We start from the raw sequence: 15,090 nt of genomic DNA, 5'->3' as shown, positions 1-15,090 counted from the left end.
ACCAATGGTGCCTGTGGGCGGGACTCAGCGAGCCGGAGCTGAGAAGCCCGCGCTAACGGTTGCTAGGGACGCACCGGACTCCCCCTACGGCGCCTCGGAGGAGCCGAAAGAGACGGCGCCTCCGCCCCCCAGGTCGGGCGGACGCAGTTTCCTCCGGTCTCGGGTTTGAGAAGGGTGAGCAGCGCGGAGCTCGCCTGGAGGCGAGGGGCACGGGGCTGCTCCCTCACGGGCCATGCTTGTCCGCGGGGCCGAGGGCCGGTGGAGGCTGCGGCGCCCTTAGTGGGCTGGGTCGGCATCCCGGGCCCTGACCGGCTCTCTGGGCACCTGCAGGCACTGCCGGCCCCCTGCCCTGGTCCCAGCACGAGCGCGGGCGCCCTGCGCTGAGCATTAACGGAGGCGGCCCCTGCGCTCGGGCTGGATCCGCGCGACGACGCCGGGACAAGGCCGACCCGTCGTACAGACACGGCCCGGAGGCCGGCACTTGGCAGCCCCATGCCGAGACCTCCTGGCCGTGCCCCTCTAGAGCCCAGAGCATCTCCCAGACTCCTCTCCGCTCGCCTGCAGGTTCGGCTCCAAGCGTGCGGCTCCGACTGCCCCGCCTTCCTCCCTGCTTCTCGCCACCAGATGCCTCTGGGAGCTCTCAAATTACCTGCCCCCGAGGAGGTGAGACTGGCGGTGCGGGGGGCTGAGGGCGGGCGCGGCCTCGCGCACGGACTTCAACTCCCAGGAAGCGCTGGGGCCGCGCAGGCGCGTCTGGGGTCAGCCCCCCACCCCCCGCGCTGGGATTCCGTTGGCTGGGTCAGCCCTGAGTTGGGAGCCCTGATTGGCTGAGGGGCCTGAGGCGACAGATTCCGGAAAGGGGAAGAGCAGCCAATATGGCGGAGGAGCGCGGCGGGGGCCAGCAACAGTCGCAGGAGATGATGGAGGGTGAGCGGCCCCGCGGGGCGACGGCCGAAGGGCCCGGCGGGCGGCGGGCGGAGGGCGGCGGCCCGCACCGGCCTTGCCCGAGAGAAACGGGGTGTGCCGCCTCTGGCCGCGGCCGGACCGCGCCGCGCGGCCCCCTGACAGCTGCCTGCCGGCTCGGCGGGGCGGGGGCGGCCCAGGACCCGGGAACTCCGCGCCCAGGGGGCAGCGGCCGGGAAGACGCGGGCGGCCCGGGAGGCGCCGGACTCAGGGCAGAGGGAGGGGCGAGCGGCGGCGCGGGTAGGTGGGAGTGGCGACGCGGTGGTCCCGCGGCCCCCGCGCCCACCGGCGGGTGGGGGCCTCGCACCGAACCCCTCCGCCTGATCCGCGGGTCGGTCCCTGGGCGGCTGACGAGGACACCGAGGCGCAGGGCGCCGTGGGGCCCCCCCACGTCGGCTCGTTGGGGAACGTGGCGGAGTGGAGAAGGGCCCTCTCAATGTGGGGAAGGGGTGACAAGGAGCCCAGAGGTTGAGTCGTAGAAGGGCGGGTGCCTGTTTTCGTAGCTACCATAGTTCCCGAAAGATTGAATTCAACCTTTTCGCTTTGTTGAAAAAAAATTATATGTATACTATGTATGCATGTAATTATATACACACATGCACGCTCTCACCCCGCGATGGAGAGTCAGTCATGTCTTTGAGTGTTTATGTTATGTTTTGAGCTTTTGGCTCCTCTGGTTTCAAGGTGGGTACAGAGCTCCAGAAGAGCAGCCACTGTCTGATGTGTAAAGTGCTAGGGAAGAAAGATGCAGAACGGGGTTGGGCAGGGGGGCCTAAGGAAGAGCTGGCATTTGGGGAGTAATGGCTGTGCAACCAAAGCCAGCTCCCAGCTGAACCTTGAAGGAAAAGTGCAGATCAGCCAGGCAGGGGATAGGGTGGGGGAAAGATCAAAAATCACTGCAGGCAAGGGGAACCACACAGAGGAAGGCAAAGGGGTGTGAAGGAAGGTGGCCTGTTTGGAGGAGAGTTTGACCAAGAGTGACAAGTCATACTGAATGAGGGCGAAGAGTGCCAGTGAGGCTGGCGAGAGATGGTCCTTGGTGGAGGGGTGTGAAGGGCATGAAGGGTCTTGGACTTTGAGATTCTTGGATCTTTTTAAATGAGGAACACCTTTTCCTATCTCCCTTCTCCCTCCGCCATCTACTCCTGCGTCCTCTTCAGCTGTTTCCAAGTCTTGGTAAATGACATGCAAAACCCAGGCGTTTCTCTCTTTCCCATTCCCACCCACCCAGTTAATCGACAGGCTCTGACACCTCTACTTCCTTAATATCTGCAGATCTTCAATGCCTCTTCCATTCCCACTGCCAATACCTTGAGCCAGCCCATTGTCCCCAGTGCCCCAGAGTCACCTTATATGCTGATCTGCTGTCCCCTACACCCCCTGCTGCCCTCATGATAGTGCCCCAGGTTTCACTTTGGCTGCCCTTTGTGAGCTAAGGCCTCCCGCCCAGAGCTCAGCAGCACCAGCCCATTGCCCAGTAGAACTTGCTTTCCCTTAGCCTTGACCATGGAGCACCTCGTGCCTGGTGATAACTAATATATTAAGTGTCAACTGCATGTCCTGCACATGCTGTCTCCTTTTGTGCCTTTTCTAATTGAAGCCTGCCAGCGACTCTGAGATATAGGTACTATACTAGCTCCCTTCTACAGATGAGGAGACTGAGGCTTGGAAAAGGAAATAGCCTGCCAAAGCATTGTCTCTAGAGGCAAGGTGCAAACTCAGGAGACGCCACTGATGTTCCAGAAATTTTTGGAGTCTAAGATCAGATTCTCTGTGATGGAGAATAGATTAGACAGAGCCAGACAAGCCACAGAGAGACCAGTTAGGAGGCTGAGCGGAGCCCAGGCCATAGGTAATGAGCTGCTGAGCCAAGGCAGTTGCCGGGACGGGGAAGAAGGAATGGGGGTGGTTTGGGAGATGCATTTCACGGGGACTTGTTTTGTCCAGCAGTCCTTTTCTGACTGCTATTTAGCTAGGCCCAGCGGGAGATAAAAGATGAACTAGAACTTCCTTCCTCTCAAAGAGCACACCCCTTGTAGGTAGACTAGTCAGGAAGGAGGGTGCTTTCCGTGTGGTTGATAGTTCCGAGTAGTTTGTTAGTGCTTCAGGTCTTCGAGACACACTGCCAAAAGAGGTCATGAAACAAGTTAGGAAAAAGGAAAAGTATTTGGCTATCTTGCTAAAGAATTTTTACCAGTCTGCCACATTTAATCGTTGCCTTATTTATAAATTCAAAGAATAATTGTTTACCAGCTTTTCAAAGCTTAGAGCTGGTATCTCTGTGTCCTGACAATTAGCATCAGTGACCTTTACATGGGGCATTTAGTACTATTGGCTGTCTTCTCCTTTTTTATTAGAGCTCCCCCCTGCCCACAGTCTGATTTGAGTTAGTCTTGATTTCTTTCAGAACGTGGGCCTCTGAACTGGGCTGGTTTTCTTGGCCAAATGGATAGTGGAGCATGGATGAAGGTATGTGGCGGAAGGGTACAATGGTCCCCTTACGTGGATATCCAGGCCAAAAGTGAGCGCACAGGAGGTGCTTCCCTGTGTGTTTAAACACAGATGACCCAGGGCTTTCAGAACACCTGGTAATTCTTGAGTTCCTGAGGGCAGGAATAGTATGTTACTCACCTTTGTACCTGTGTGGCCTCCCTGCTTTGCCCCCTTCCCCCCCAGTTCTCCCCACCACTGTACACCTCAGATGGTGCCCGGGATGTGGAAGACACTCAAATGTTCGTTGAACTGAATTCAACAAACGTTTTTGAATGAAGTCTTTTTGACTTCAACTGGACGTCAGTGTGTTACATGTTCCTCAGAGAGTCACATAAAGTGGATGTGAATTCTTACTGATGTGTGTGGGTTCAGTTGACAGGCGGGTCGAATCTGAAGAATCGGGCGATGAAGAAGGGAAGAAGCAGAGCAGCGGTCTAGTGGCAGACCTCAGTGAGCACAGCCTGAAGGATGGAGAGGAGCCAGGGGACGAGGACCCAGAAGGTACCAGGCCGAGTTAACCTGAAACTCGCTCAGGGGGAGGGTGGCCGAGTTACACATGATCTGCCCAAGGTTGGGGGGGCGGGCCGTCAGGCCTGGGGAGGACTGCTATGTGAGCCTGGGCTTATTAGGCTAACTAGGGATCTGCTGATGCCAGGTTAGAGGCCCTCCCTGGCCTGGGGGCTGTGGGCTTGTCCTCTGGGAGCAGCACACCCTCGGAGGCACTCCCAGAGCAAGCTGACTCATCTACGACGCTTGGAGGCAGGATGCAGTTTTTTCTAATCCCACTGAAGGCAAATACTACTGCTAATGATGTTGGTACTGGTGTGTCGTCTGGGACAGAACCAGAAAATTGTTTTATTAACCATATATTCAGAAATCAAGATTTGAAATAAGCATTGTGGCTGACTGCTATGCTTTTATTTCCTACCATAGTAATATAAACTAATTTCAGAATAGTGCTTCTAGTGTCTTACAGAAGTCATTTCTGAGTCCTGCTTCACTATATTTGTAGGCCTGAGGGTTGATTTAAATTGCCTAGATGTTAGGAAAATTGTTTTATGTAGAAGATACCCCAATAGCTTCCTATTGTTTTACTAACAACAACAAAATGAATTTAGGGATGAGAAGAGTAAGTTCTCAGCCCATAGTGGTGGTTTTTCACCCTCCCCAACCATGATCTAAACCTTTTTTCCTTGTTTGCTTAGAAAATAAATTTACATTGAAAAGAATGTGAGAAACCGTAAGAACAGACAGAAAGATGTCCAAGAGATATTAAGTGAAAAAAGCAAATTGCTGAACAAGATGCATGTTAAAATCTTATTTTTATTTTAAAAGTAATAATTTGTAGTTTTACCTGCTAAAGAGAGAACAACACATCAAACTGTTGTTGAGGGCCTCTGAACAGTGGTTTTAGAAGGTCTTGTACTTTCTGCGTTTTTAGATTTATACGCAATGTATGGATTTTTGAGGTATTAATAATCATGCATTACCCCTATGATAATAAAAACAAGTTTATAAAAAACAAAACTAATTTTTAGACTAACGTTGTCCTCTCTGTGCCAGTGAAGATGATTGGTAACCATGGTAACCTAATTTTAAGGCAAAAGGCGATTACCACAAAAGTACCAGTCACATTTACTTTGGAACTTCGAGTCGATGTTCTGGAAGTGCCGTGGGTGGAATAAGTACATCGGAGTGATGGGTGGAAGCTCTCATTACTGCCTAACTGAGTCACAGGAAGGCCCAGGGGTGGGAGCATCACCTGCCCTCACATCTGAGCACCTGGCACCTGTGGAAGTCTGGAGAGTTGACAGAGCCCTGTCGTGGCCTTTCTGTCCCTGGGTCATGAGCACAGGCTTGCTACAACTCGCCCAAGTGTGCACGGCCGCAAAGTAGAACAGCTGGACTTGAACCTGGCTTGTGTAAATGCAGCGTTCTTTCCGCCAGACTACTAGCTAATTAGAAATTCTCTGGGAATATGCATTTTTAAGTCCTTAGAGAAACCAGTACTTGCTCCTGCCTGTATTTATTTAAGTCTTAGGTTCAAATAAAACAAATTCAAACATGTCACCTGCTACCATTCACTTATTTTCTCTAACTTATTTTTTAAAAAGATCAATAAAGGATACATTTGGAAAGATGTTCTAGGCTAGCAACTTTGTGTTAGAGGTTAAGCTGACATTTCCAGGGGCCTGTCCTGAACTGGATGTGTTACAAGCAGAAGCCCTTTAAGCCATGTGACCACATGTCCTGAGGAGCCAGGCCCAGCTTCCACCTGCTAGCCCAGCATGGCTATCTGCAGTGCCCTCTTTTACTCTCATAGTGGCCTGACTGTGATGCTACTTGACCTGGGGACCCTGCCTTCATTGTAGTGCCTCTTTCATTTCGACTTCTGAGTTCTTGGACATTGAATTTGTGCTGTCTTTTGGGGGTGGGGAGTAATTTGGGCGTATCTCTTGGTTTTGCCTAGCTCCTTTTGTTTAATTCCAAGGTTAGTTGATATCCTATAAGGCTGTGGTTAAACTACAGTAAATGACATTTTTTTTAAACTCACCGTTGTTGTTTGTTATGGAAAGGGCATAGTGAAAAGACCGTGAGGTGAATTCAGCCGGTGTGGGGCCAGCACTTTGTTAACCTGGTCCTATGTCGGGCGCACGTCTCTGGGGCCTCTAGTAGAGGGGCCAGGCTGACCAGCACACAGGCTCCCGTCCTCAGGAGGCGCATCAGCGTGAGGTCCAGCATGAGGTTCTGCAAGCCGCTGCAGTGCAGAATCAATGCAGTTTTGCTGTAGGGAAGAGGCAGCAGTAGGAGCCAGGCAAAACGGTGACAGTAACGACCAGCTCACAGGAAATACAGGAGAAACAGCAGCCACACGCTCTGACCAACAGGGCAAGCTGCTAGACAGGCAGCCCCACCTCCTCAGGAGAAAATTGCAAGAGAAACTAGCGCAGTGGTGTAGCAGTTAAATTCGCACACTCTGCTTTGGCAGCCCAGAGTTTGCAGGTTTGAATTCTGGGTGTGGATCTAGCACTGCTCGTCAACCCACTCTGTGACAGCGTCCCACATAAAATAGAGGAAGATTGGCACAGATGTTGGCTCAGCAACAATCTTCCTAAGCAAAAAGAGGAAGACTGGCAACAGATGTTAGCTCAGGGCCAGTCTTCCTCACCAAAAGAAAAAAAAAGAAAAAGAAAAAATTGCAAGAGCAAAAAGGGATTTTAGAGAAATGTCATCCAGTCCCAATATATGTCCTTATTCAGATCCTAATTAAAGTGGACTGGGGGAAGAAATCATAAGACAGTTGGTGAAGTCAAAGAATGATGGTTACTCTTAAAGTGTTTAATCCTTGTAGACATGTATGCTTCAATAGGTCCACATGGAATGAAAGGGGCGGCTGCTAATTTGAGGCTGTTAAATCCTCAGTGAGAGTGGTTCCTGCAGCTCTACTCGGGCTCTCAGTGTCCCAGGAGACTGAGGCCCCGTGCTCAGGGTCGAGGGTCCTCTGCTGGCCTGAGCTCCCCGGCCTCCCATTGAGAAGTGTGTTTAAATTATTCAGCAGAGCTCCCTGATCCTCTCTGTTGAGCTGGGCTTCATTCTGTTTTGGTCTTTGCAGCGAGAAGCATTTGTAGATGCCAGGCCACTTTCCAAAGCAGTAAAAGGCACATCCTAGAACATCTGATATGCCCAGCACGATCCATATTCCACAGACAAGAAGGGACAGACTGTGGGAGGGTGGACTGCTGCCACTTACATGGCTCTGGCGTCACCAGGAGGCGGTGGCAGGCAGCTCCCTGGCCCCTGACAGGGCTCATCTGAGGCTCATTCGGCCAACAGCTTTCTGCCAACAGCTTCAGAATACATTTCCTTTCAGGGGAAGTTCAGTGGCACAGATGGAAGTTTGGAGACCTCTGCCAGCAGCTGAATTCAGGAAATTCAGAGTGCTTAAAAGGTGACCATGTTGGAACAGGGTGTCAACCCTGCCACACCATCCACATCCTCCATGTATCACCTGCTGGTTTCTTTTCTGCATTCAAGCTAGCTCTGTGAGCCAGGCAGCCCAAGTCACGGCTCTCCACCCACGCCACGGCTGCTGCTTCCTGAAGACAGTGGGGATCTGAATGGACTTTTTTCTTCTCATTTTTTCAGAAGGACAAGAGCTGCCTGTGGATATGGAAACCATTAACCTGGATAAAGATGCAGAGGTAATGCTGCCTGCTCAGCCCAACCTCATGGTGTGGTGACGGACCACTCTGACCGTCAGGGTATCTTTTACGAAGGTGCCAGATTAGTAAGTGATTTCCCTAGAAGAGGTCGTCTGAGCCTCCCTTGCTTAGGTCAGATTCCTTGTGGTCTTAGAGTTTGTAATGCCACTGATTGAAATCCCACTTCATTTAACCATTGAGGATTGTGTGGCAAATGAAACACCTTTGACTCATAAATTAAGTGGGTCAAATGATTATGTTGTAAACGATGGGGTCCTAACATCCCCACCATCTGAAAAGCACCGTATATTAACAATTCAGGATGTGAGGAAGACTGCCAGGAAGAGCAGACCCACCTGTTGCATAGTAACTGACCTGGGGGGGTCCTCCCCTGAGCCCGCAGCTGGCCCCAACAGTGATGTGACCGGGTGCATCTCCTCGGAGCCTAGGCTTGTGTTTTTCGATCAAGGGAGCTAAGGGTGACAGAAATGTTTTATGTATCACTAATTTGGAGGGTGAGTTTACGTGAGACTATCTATCGTAGCTAAACCGGGGAGCGTCTTACAGCTCACCTGTGTGCTGCAGACTCCACCTGGCACTGCTCACGGATCCTCTCCCTCACCCTCACTTCCACCCACCCAGCAGGCCTCCTTGTAGCTCCTGTTCCAGGAAGCAGATCTTCGGGAAGTTTCCTGTAGCTAAGCGAGATTTCTTCCTTGTTTCAGGATGTTGATCTGAATCATTATCGCATTGGAAAAATTGAAGGATTTGAGGTGCTGAAGAAAGTGAAGGTGAGAAGGACTGTGTCCTTTTATCCTGAACATGGCAGGTTTATAGAGCAGTCCGGGAGGCCAGATGTCTCGCCTGGAGCTCAGGCATTGCATCGGACGTGCTGCAGCTCACTGTACCTCCATTCAGAGCCTGCCTGCAGTTAAGCACACACCAAACTACGCAGTCCTTAACTCGCTTCAGTTCAATTTGTTTTTCAAAATTGCACCCATTGAGGTTTGCTCTGCTGCGAAACAGCACACAGGCCCAATGCCTCCCTCACCAAGTAGGTCTGCTCGGTGCAGGGCCAGCCTCCCTTTGGGTGTCTGCTCATCCTCTAAGGTCAGCACCTTTCTAGAAAACAGCAGGAGAATGAAAACCACATTCTTCACCCTGGAAGGCTTGTCCTGTGTCCTGTAACACAGCTGGTACTTGCTTGTGGCCTCCCTGTTGCCTGTGTAAACTGTCCTTTTTTCTGTCCCCCAGACTCTCTGCCTCCGTCAAAATTTAATTAAATGCATTGAGAATCTGGAGGAGTTACAGAGTCTTCGAGAGTTGGATCTTTATGACAACCAAATCAAGAAGATTGAGAATCTGGAGGCACTGACAGAGTTGGAGTGAGTCATGAGACCCAAGAAGACAAAAGGGGCCTGTCTAGTCTCCCCAGAACCAACCCCCTGCCCTGGCTCTCAGCCCCTAGGAGGCCGCCTCTGCCACAGGGCCTTGCCCTGCACCTGGCTCCCATAGGTGGCGTCAGCTTGTCCGCATTCCTGACCTGCAAATAAAACCTTCGACTGGACGCTTCTGGCTGCTCCACTCAGGGTTTCTGACATAATGTCTTCCCTCAACACAGTCCTGTGAACCTGGGCGGGTGTCAGGGGCCCTGTAGGCTGCTCCCTGCCTCCCTGGGCGGCCGCAAGATCCTGCTCCTGGGTGGGTGGGTCCTCTGGGTGTGAATGCCGCCTCTAAGTTACATTCTGAGTTCTATGTGACCTCTGCTCATTAAAACATGTTTTGCTTGTTCCCAGAATTTTAGATATTTCTTTTAATCTGCTGAGAAACATTGAAGGAATTGACAAGCTGACACGACTGAAAAAGCTCTTCTTGGTCAACAATAAAATCAATAAAATTGAGAACATAAGCAACTTACGTCAACTGCAGATGCTGGAGCTGGGGTCCAACCGCATCCGGGTAGGTGCAGGCACACAGCCAGCAGCATGGCCTCTCAGGAAGAGGCAGCAGTGTGGACTAAATGCAGTGGGTGCAGGATGTTTGGTTGGCTGTGTTTTTCATGTGGTGTGATTTTTTTTTTCTCAAGAACAGAGAAATGTTTTTTTTTTAAGAAGAAAATGCTAACTGGAGGCCTGTATTAATAAGAACGTGTGCCCAAACGCAGTGGTCTGCCCTTTCTTTTGCATGTAGATTTCATTTGCTCTCCATCCAAATCATGACCTAACTCTTTGCACAACCTCCCAGTACATCCTGCCAGAGGTGAGCTGGTCAGCCCCAGCACTCTGTTTCTGAATGTGCTGGTTGTGTCTGTGAGCCTGTCTGAGATGGAAGTGTCCCGAGCACAGCATGTTGTGGTGGTCTGATCTCCACACCAGCGGCCGTAGGAAGCAGCTCACAGCTTGCTGCTTGATTGGCCCATCCTCCCCAGATGCCTGCATCCTCTGTAACGAGCCCACGGCAGCATTAGGTCTGCCATTTACCATGTTCTGTCCAACCTCTGAGGGCGTTGGGCAGAGACTCTTGGGAAGCAGTTGGAGTTCCATAGAAGCAGATGGAGGCCTGTACCCTGCTGACTTTCAACCACTGGGAAGAGCCCTGGGAGGGGCCACAGGAGGACTGACATTGGGGGTAGAGCTGCCATCAAAGAGGGAGGGTCATCACAATAGGGATGCGGACATCCGCTGGCCAGATGACCACTCGACGCCCACCTGGCACCACAGTGAAGCCATGGCACCAAGCCTAGTGCTTCTCACTGGCCTTGCTGAGCAGCTGAGAGCAGGTATTTCTGAGCACTTGCCCCTCCTTCCGGCTTTTGGAAGTTTACAGCACGCTGCGGTGAGTCTGGCTTGGCCATTGAGAGCTGGGCAGGATGCAAACCAAGGAGCGTTGGTTCTGGCACAAGGGCCTCTCGTGACAGTTGCTAGTGGTAACATGGCCACAAATAGCAAAGCAGCATATTTAAAACTAAAGAGTGGCCAGATGTTGTCATTTATCAAGTATCTCTCTATGGAATCTTCTGGGAAAAAGGTGGTTCATCACAAATTAATGCAAGTGACAGCAGTTAAGGGTGCCCTCCCCCTGAATCTTCATCCTCTTAGGCACCCACCCCCCTGAGCCAAGTCCTGCTGTGATGGGCAAGACGAGATGCACTTTCTGCTGAAAATGTTAATAAGTGACGTGTTCTAAGAGAGCAGTGAGCTCGGAGGAGAAGGGGAACGGAGTTCTAGTCAGTAAGCACTCGTTAAACCGCCTGCTCTGCACAAGGCCTGTGGGGTTACAGTTGAATCGAGGGGCACAGGATCATAGCAAGGAGAGGCAAGGAGGGAGGCTCACAGAAACTGAGGGAGGGGGAGAGCCATGGGATGCGGGCACTCTGCTCCCAGGAGTCCTGAGTGGCATCCCTGGGCCAGAGCTTCCAGCATCTCTCATCTGTGAAGACCTGGGATCTTGGGAATGCATTTTAACAAGCACTGTAGAAGAGCACAATAATGTGTCCACTCAGAACCGTAGAACTGGGTGGGACTTGAGAAGTCCACTCGTCTCTGGGTCTTCAAACTGTGTTCCCTTGAACTTCGGAGCTCTGTGAAAAGTTGGCTTTGGGAGTGAGCCCAAGAGACAAGGCCTTGGACCCTCTACCTTTTCTGTTTTTTCCTTATTGTACTTTTAAGTGAGATTTCATTGGAAAAATTTTCAGAGCGGAAAAGTAACTTGCCCGACATCTCAGGGCTGAAATCCAGGTAGCTTTGTCTCCTTGCCCAGTCACCTTTCCTTTCCCTGCTGTAACTGCTTGGCCACACAGTGCTAACTGCTGCTCTGTCCTTTTCACAGGCAATTGAAAATATCGACGCATTAACCAATCTGGAAAGTTTGTTTTTGGGGAAAAACAAGATCACTAAACTTCAGAACCTGGATGCACTTACCAACCTGACAGTCCTCAGCATGCAGGTATCAGCCCGCCTGCACTTCCCATCCTGCTGAGTCCAGCTGCGGCCAGAGCTGCTAAACCCACTGTGGTTTTTATCTTTCACCGTGTCCGTGACCAGTACTTCTTTTCACCATCAGTGAGCAAAAAATGAGCCATCAAAACGTTAGATTTCACACACTTAAACATACATACACATGTCGAACTAAAATTTCGTTCGTTCAAGGTCGTGTTCCTTTTCCTAATAAAAGTCCTAGGTGGTTTTTAGCCAGAGCAGCTTCTTCAGAAGGTTGAGTCTGTTCTAAGTTCACCCGAAGCGTCTGGCTCGATGGTAGGAGCAGTTCCTTCCGTGTCTGTACAGGGAGCAGAGCCCCTGTGTCTGGGATTGGGAAGCACCTGAGGATGCCGGGGCTTATGTCATCTTTTTTGTCAGAAGCAAATTAGTGGAATCAGACCCTCCAGGGGAAATGTGAGAGGGTGTTCTGGGGACAGGGCCTGGGTGTGGCAGGTCCCACAAAACCACTCATGCCTTCTGTAAAGTAGATATTCTGCAGATGTCTTTAAAAAAGAGGGCATTATATTTTAATTTGAGTTAAATATATACTGGAAGAAATGAGAATTTACTTTAAAGTATTCAGTGATTTTGACCTCTTTTAATTACTGTAAATTAATTGAGCTAGACCTTCCCCAAGTACATCTAAAAAAGAGTGAGTTCTTTGCATAAAAGCCTTCAAGTCTCATGCATGAATTTTAGCCCAGTACAACAGACTCAAAATGTTGATCTTCTTTTTCTCTCTACACAAGTCTCATTCTGGCATGCTTTAAATGGAGTGTCCTATTGTTAGGACTCTACAAGATAAGAAACCTCATTTCCTAAAAGCCATTTATTTCCCACCCTCTACGCTGTTCTGACAGCTCTTGGCTCTCCTTCTTGTAGAGCAACCGGCTGACCAAGATCGAGGGTCTGCAGAACCTGGTGAATCTGCGAGAGCTGTACCTCAGCCACAATGGCATTGAAGTCATTGAGGGCCTGGAGAACAATGTAAGACCTCTTAGTCTGTCCATCTGTCTGGGGTGGTGTGGGCGCTGGGCACTGGGCAGCAGGCAGCTGGCTGACCAGCACATACCGGCCTCCGGGGCTGGTCTTAAGTAGACTCATTGCCTCTAGAGGTTTATCGTAGAGACTTTCCAATCCTGAAAACTAAGTGATCCCTCCTCAAGCTGGGAAATGCATGACATGCATGCAGTTGTCGCTGTCCCCTTGAGCAAGCACTGAGCTGCCGCTTTATGCTATGGTCAGGTCGGTGTGTACTCTCTGTACAGGTATTGAGAGGGGCCCCTCCTTGGACAGTGTTCACTGAACGGCCACCAGCAGCACTGTAGGCATTTGGGAAGATTCAAACAAACCCCACCTGCTCCTAGACACCCCTGTGCAGCACAAGGCCAGCAGGCATCAGCAGCTGGCCCTCTCTCCCACTTCCCAGCCAGCAGCTGCCTCAGCCCCACTTCCCAGCCCGCAGGGGCCACCGACGCTTGTCTGGCTGTCCTGAATGAGTAACATGCTCCCCTGCTCTTCGGGCTCCTGCACATTCCTTCCACCTCCTCCTTCCTGCTTTTCACCAGCCCTAGCAGGACCAGGGCACCCTGCTCTCACTCAGCACAGGACAGCCTTAGGTGTGCTGAGCCCCAGGCTGCCACTGAGGCCCCTGCCCTCCTCAGCTGCCCACAGGTGAACCTGCTTTTCCTCAGTGCAGTATTCATCACAAATAAGATATTTTTTCTCATTCCATTTTGCTGGGGTTATTTTTTTCTGTTTTATTTACTTGCTGGCAAATGTAAGCAAATTGGGCACTTCTATTACTGTAAACACAGAGTTTCAATCTTCGTAGAGACTCTTTCGGCCTTTGTGCCTCAGCTCCTGGGCACCATTAGTGATGTTTGGACAGGAGAAGCACATTTTGAATTTCATTTCACCAACATCTGCATAAAATTTTGGACAAGTTAGAATTCACCTGTGATAAATTTAGTCACCTTCCTCTGCCTCAAAGTCAAATCGAGGGTTTACAAAACTAGCGTATAAACTAGGGGCTCACACAGGCAGTGCAGAATGGCAGGTCGAGGCACAGTTCTGAAAGGTGGGACTGTACAGAGGCCATGGGACCAGAGCTGGGCAGGTATGCACACAGGACGCTCAACAGAGAACAGTGGGTCCCCTGCTCCCCAGCCTCCCTGTACAAAGGCCCTGCAGTCAGCACTGAGTATCCACCCATGAGAGGGGGGGTGTCTGCAACATGGTCCAAATGAGCAGCAAGTCCCCAGGCAAATGGGAAAGAAGTGAGAATTTAGAATTTTCCCGATAGGAGTGCTGCGCTGCCAGAGGGCTGGGTTGAACACCAGATCATTCTTGGCCCTCTGAAACAAAACAGGAAAACGGCAGCTGCGGCTTTAAAGGTGATGCTGTTACTGTAGTGTTTGTCATGCAACAGACAGCCTTTCCTCTGGGATCTTTATTCAACTAGAGATCAAATATTCACCTATACTTTTTTCTAAGTTTTATCTCTTAATTTATCTGGAATTTATTTTTGCGGTGGGAGGTAAGGAAGTAAATGCAATGTTTTCCCACATGACAAATCCAGTGTCCTGACACCACAAAGGAGCCCTGTCCCTGACACCGCAGTGTCCCCCTGCCCTGGGGTTTGCTCCCCATGTGCTGGCTCTTCCCGGGCGTCTGGCAGCGCTCCTGTGGCAGCCCCTCACTGGGGTGATGGCTGTGTTTTGGGTGTCGGAATCCCTGGGGTGCTTACTGTCCCCATCCTGTTCCACGCTTTTTTTTAAGTAATTCTTACTGATTTGCTTTTGAATGAGCTTTCAAAATGTAGTCCAGCTCCCCAGAAAACGGGGAGACGCTGCTGAGCGTGTGACCGAATCCCTGTGCTCAGAGGTTCAAGACCGTCCTGGTGGCCAGATGCCCTAGTGCTGAGCCTTTGCGCTGGGACTGCATGAAGATCAATCCTGCTGTGAGTGTCAGACCCCTTTAGCTTTGCCCATTTCTGAGCTTGCACACCGGATGACACCAAGCACCGCAGAACGGGAGTCAGGAGCTGGACGGAGCTGTGGTCATGGACCCGGCCTGTCCCTGCCCACTGCCCACCATGCGTCCTTGGGCTGCCCAGAGGCTCCTCTTCTGCAGAGTTCTGCTGAGTCTCTGTTTTCTCTGAAACCCCTGACCTCCTGCAGACAGGACCCTCCTGGCACACTGCAGGCACTCGGCAGTCTGAGCAGACGTGGTGGGCCCAACAGAGGCCGATTGAAGGAGCTCCTCGTCTGCATGCCCACGCCCAGCTCGCGCAGGACGTGGGGCAGTCCTGTGTGGCTTCCTGAACAGTGACCCGGCCAGTGCTCATGGCTATGGGATGCTGGGTGTGAGGCGATGGGGACTGGACCTTCAGGGAGTCAGAGCCCAGGGCCAGGGCGCTTCTGAATCAGCAGAGCTGCTCGCTGCGTGCTTTT

At 51.4% G+C, this 15,090-nt stretch overlaps 1 protein-coding gene across 10 annotated transcripts in view; it reads left to right on the top strand.

Annotated features, from left to right (window-relative positions):
- Positions 1 to 14: 14 nt before the first annotated feature.
- Positions 15 to 15,090, top strand: part of PPP1R7 (protein phosphatase 1 regulatory subunit 7) — a 31,895-nt gene continuing 16,819 nt past the window's right edge. For 2 of the 10 annotated variants that reach the window (XM_070489211.1, XM_070489209.1), the window contains exons 1-9: positions 849 to 927; positions 3,371 to 3,432; positions 3,829 to 3,957; positions 7,603 to 7,658; positions 8,384 to 8,449; positions 8,913 to 9,043; positions 9,455 to 9,617; positions 11,487 to 11,603; positions 12,518 to 12,622. In XM_070489211.1, coding sequence (XP_070345312.1) covers positions 3,423 to 3,432; positions 3,829 to 3,957; positions 7,603 to 7,658; positions 8,384 to 8,449; positions 8,913 to 9,043; positions 9,455 to 9,617; positions 11,487 to 11,603; positions 12,518 to 12,622 — 777 coding nt within the window. In that variant the 5' untranslated portion in view covers positions 849 to 927; positions 3,371 to 3,422. Of the gene's footprint in view, positions 175 to 214; positions 928 to 3,370; positions 3,433 to 3,828; positions 3,958 to 7,602; positions 7,659 to 8,383; positions 8,450 to 8,912; positions 9,044 to 9,454; positions 9,618 to 11,486; positions 11,604 to 12,517; positions 12,623 to 15,090 lie in introns of those variants that run through there. The other 8 variants (XM_044751308.2, XM_014842893.3, XM_044751309.2 and 5 more) reach the window with 7 other exon arrangements.

This window comes from Equus asinus, chromosome 19 (genome assembly GCF_041296235.1).
Source record: "Equus asinus isolate D_3611 breed Donkey chromosome 19, EquAss-T2T_v2, whole genome shotgun sequence".
NCBI classification, from domain to species: Eukaryota; Metazoa; Chordata; class Mammalia; order Perissodactyla; family Equidae; genus Equus; species Equus asinus.
The sequence above is the reverse complement of the archived record's forward strand: the minus strand, read 5'-3'. Positions and strand labels throughout refer to the sequence as shown.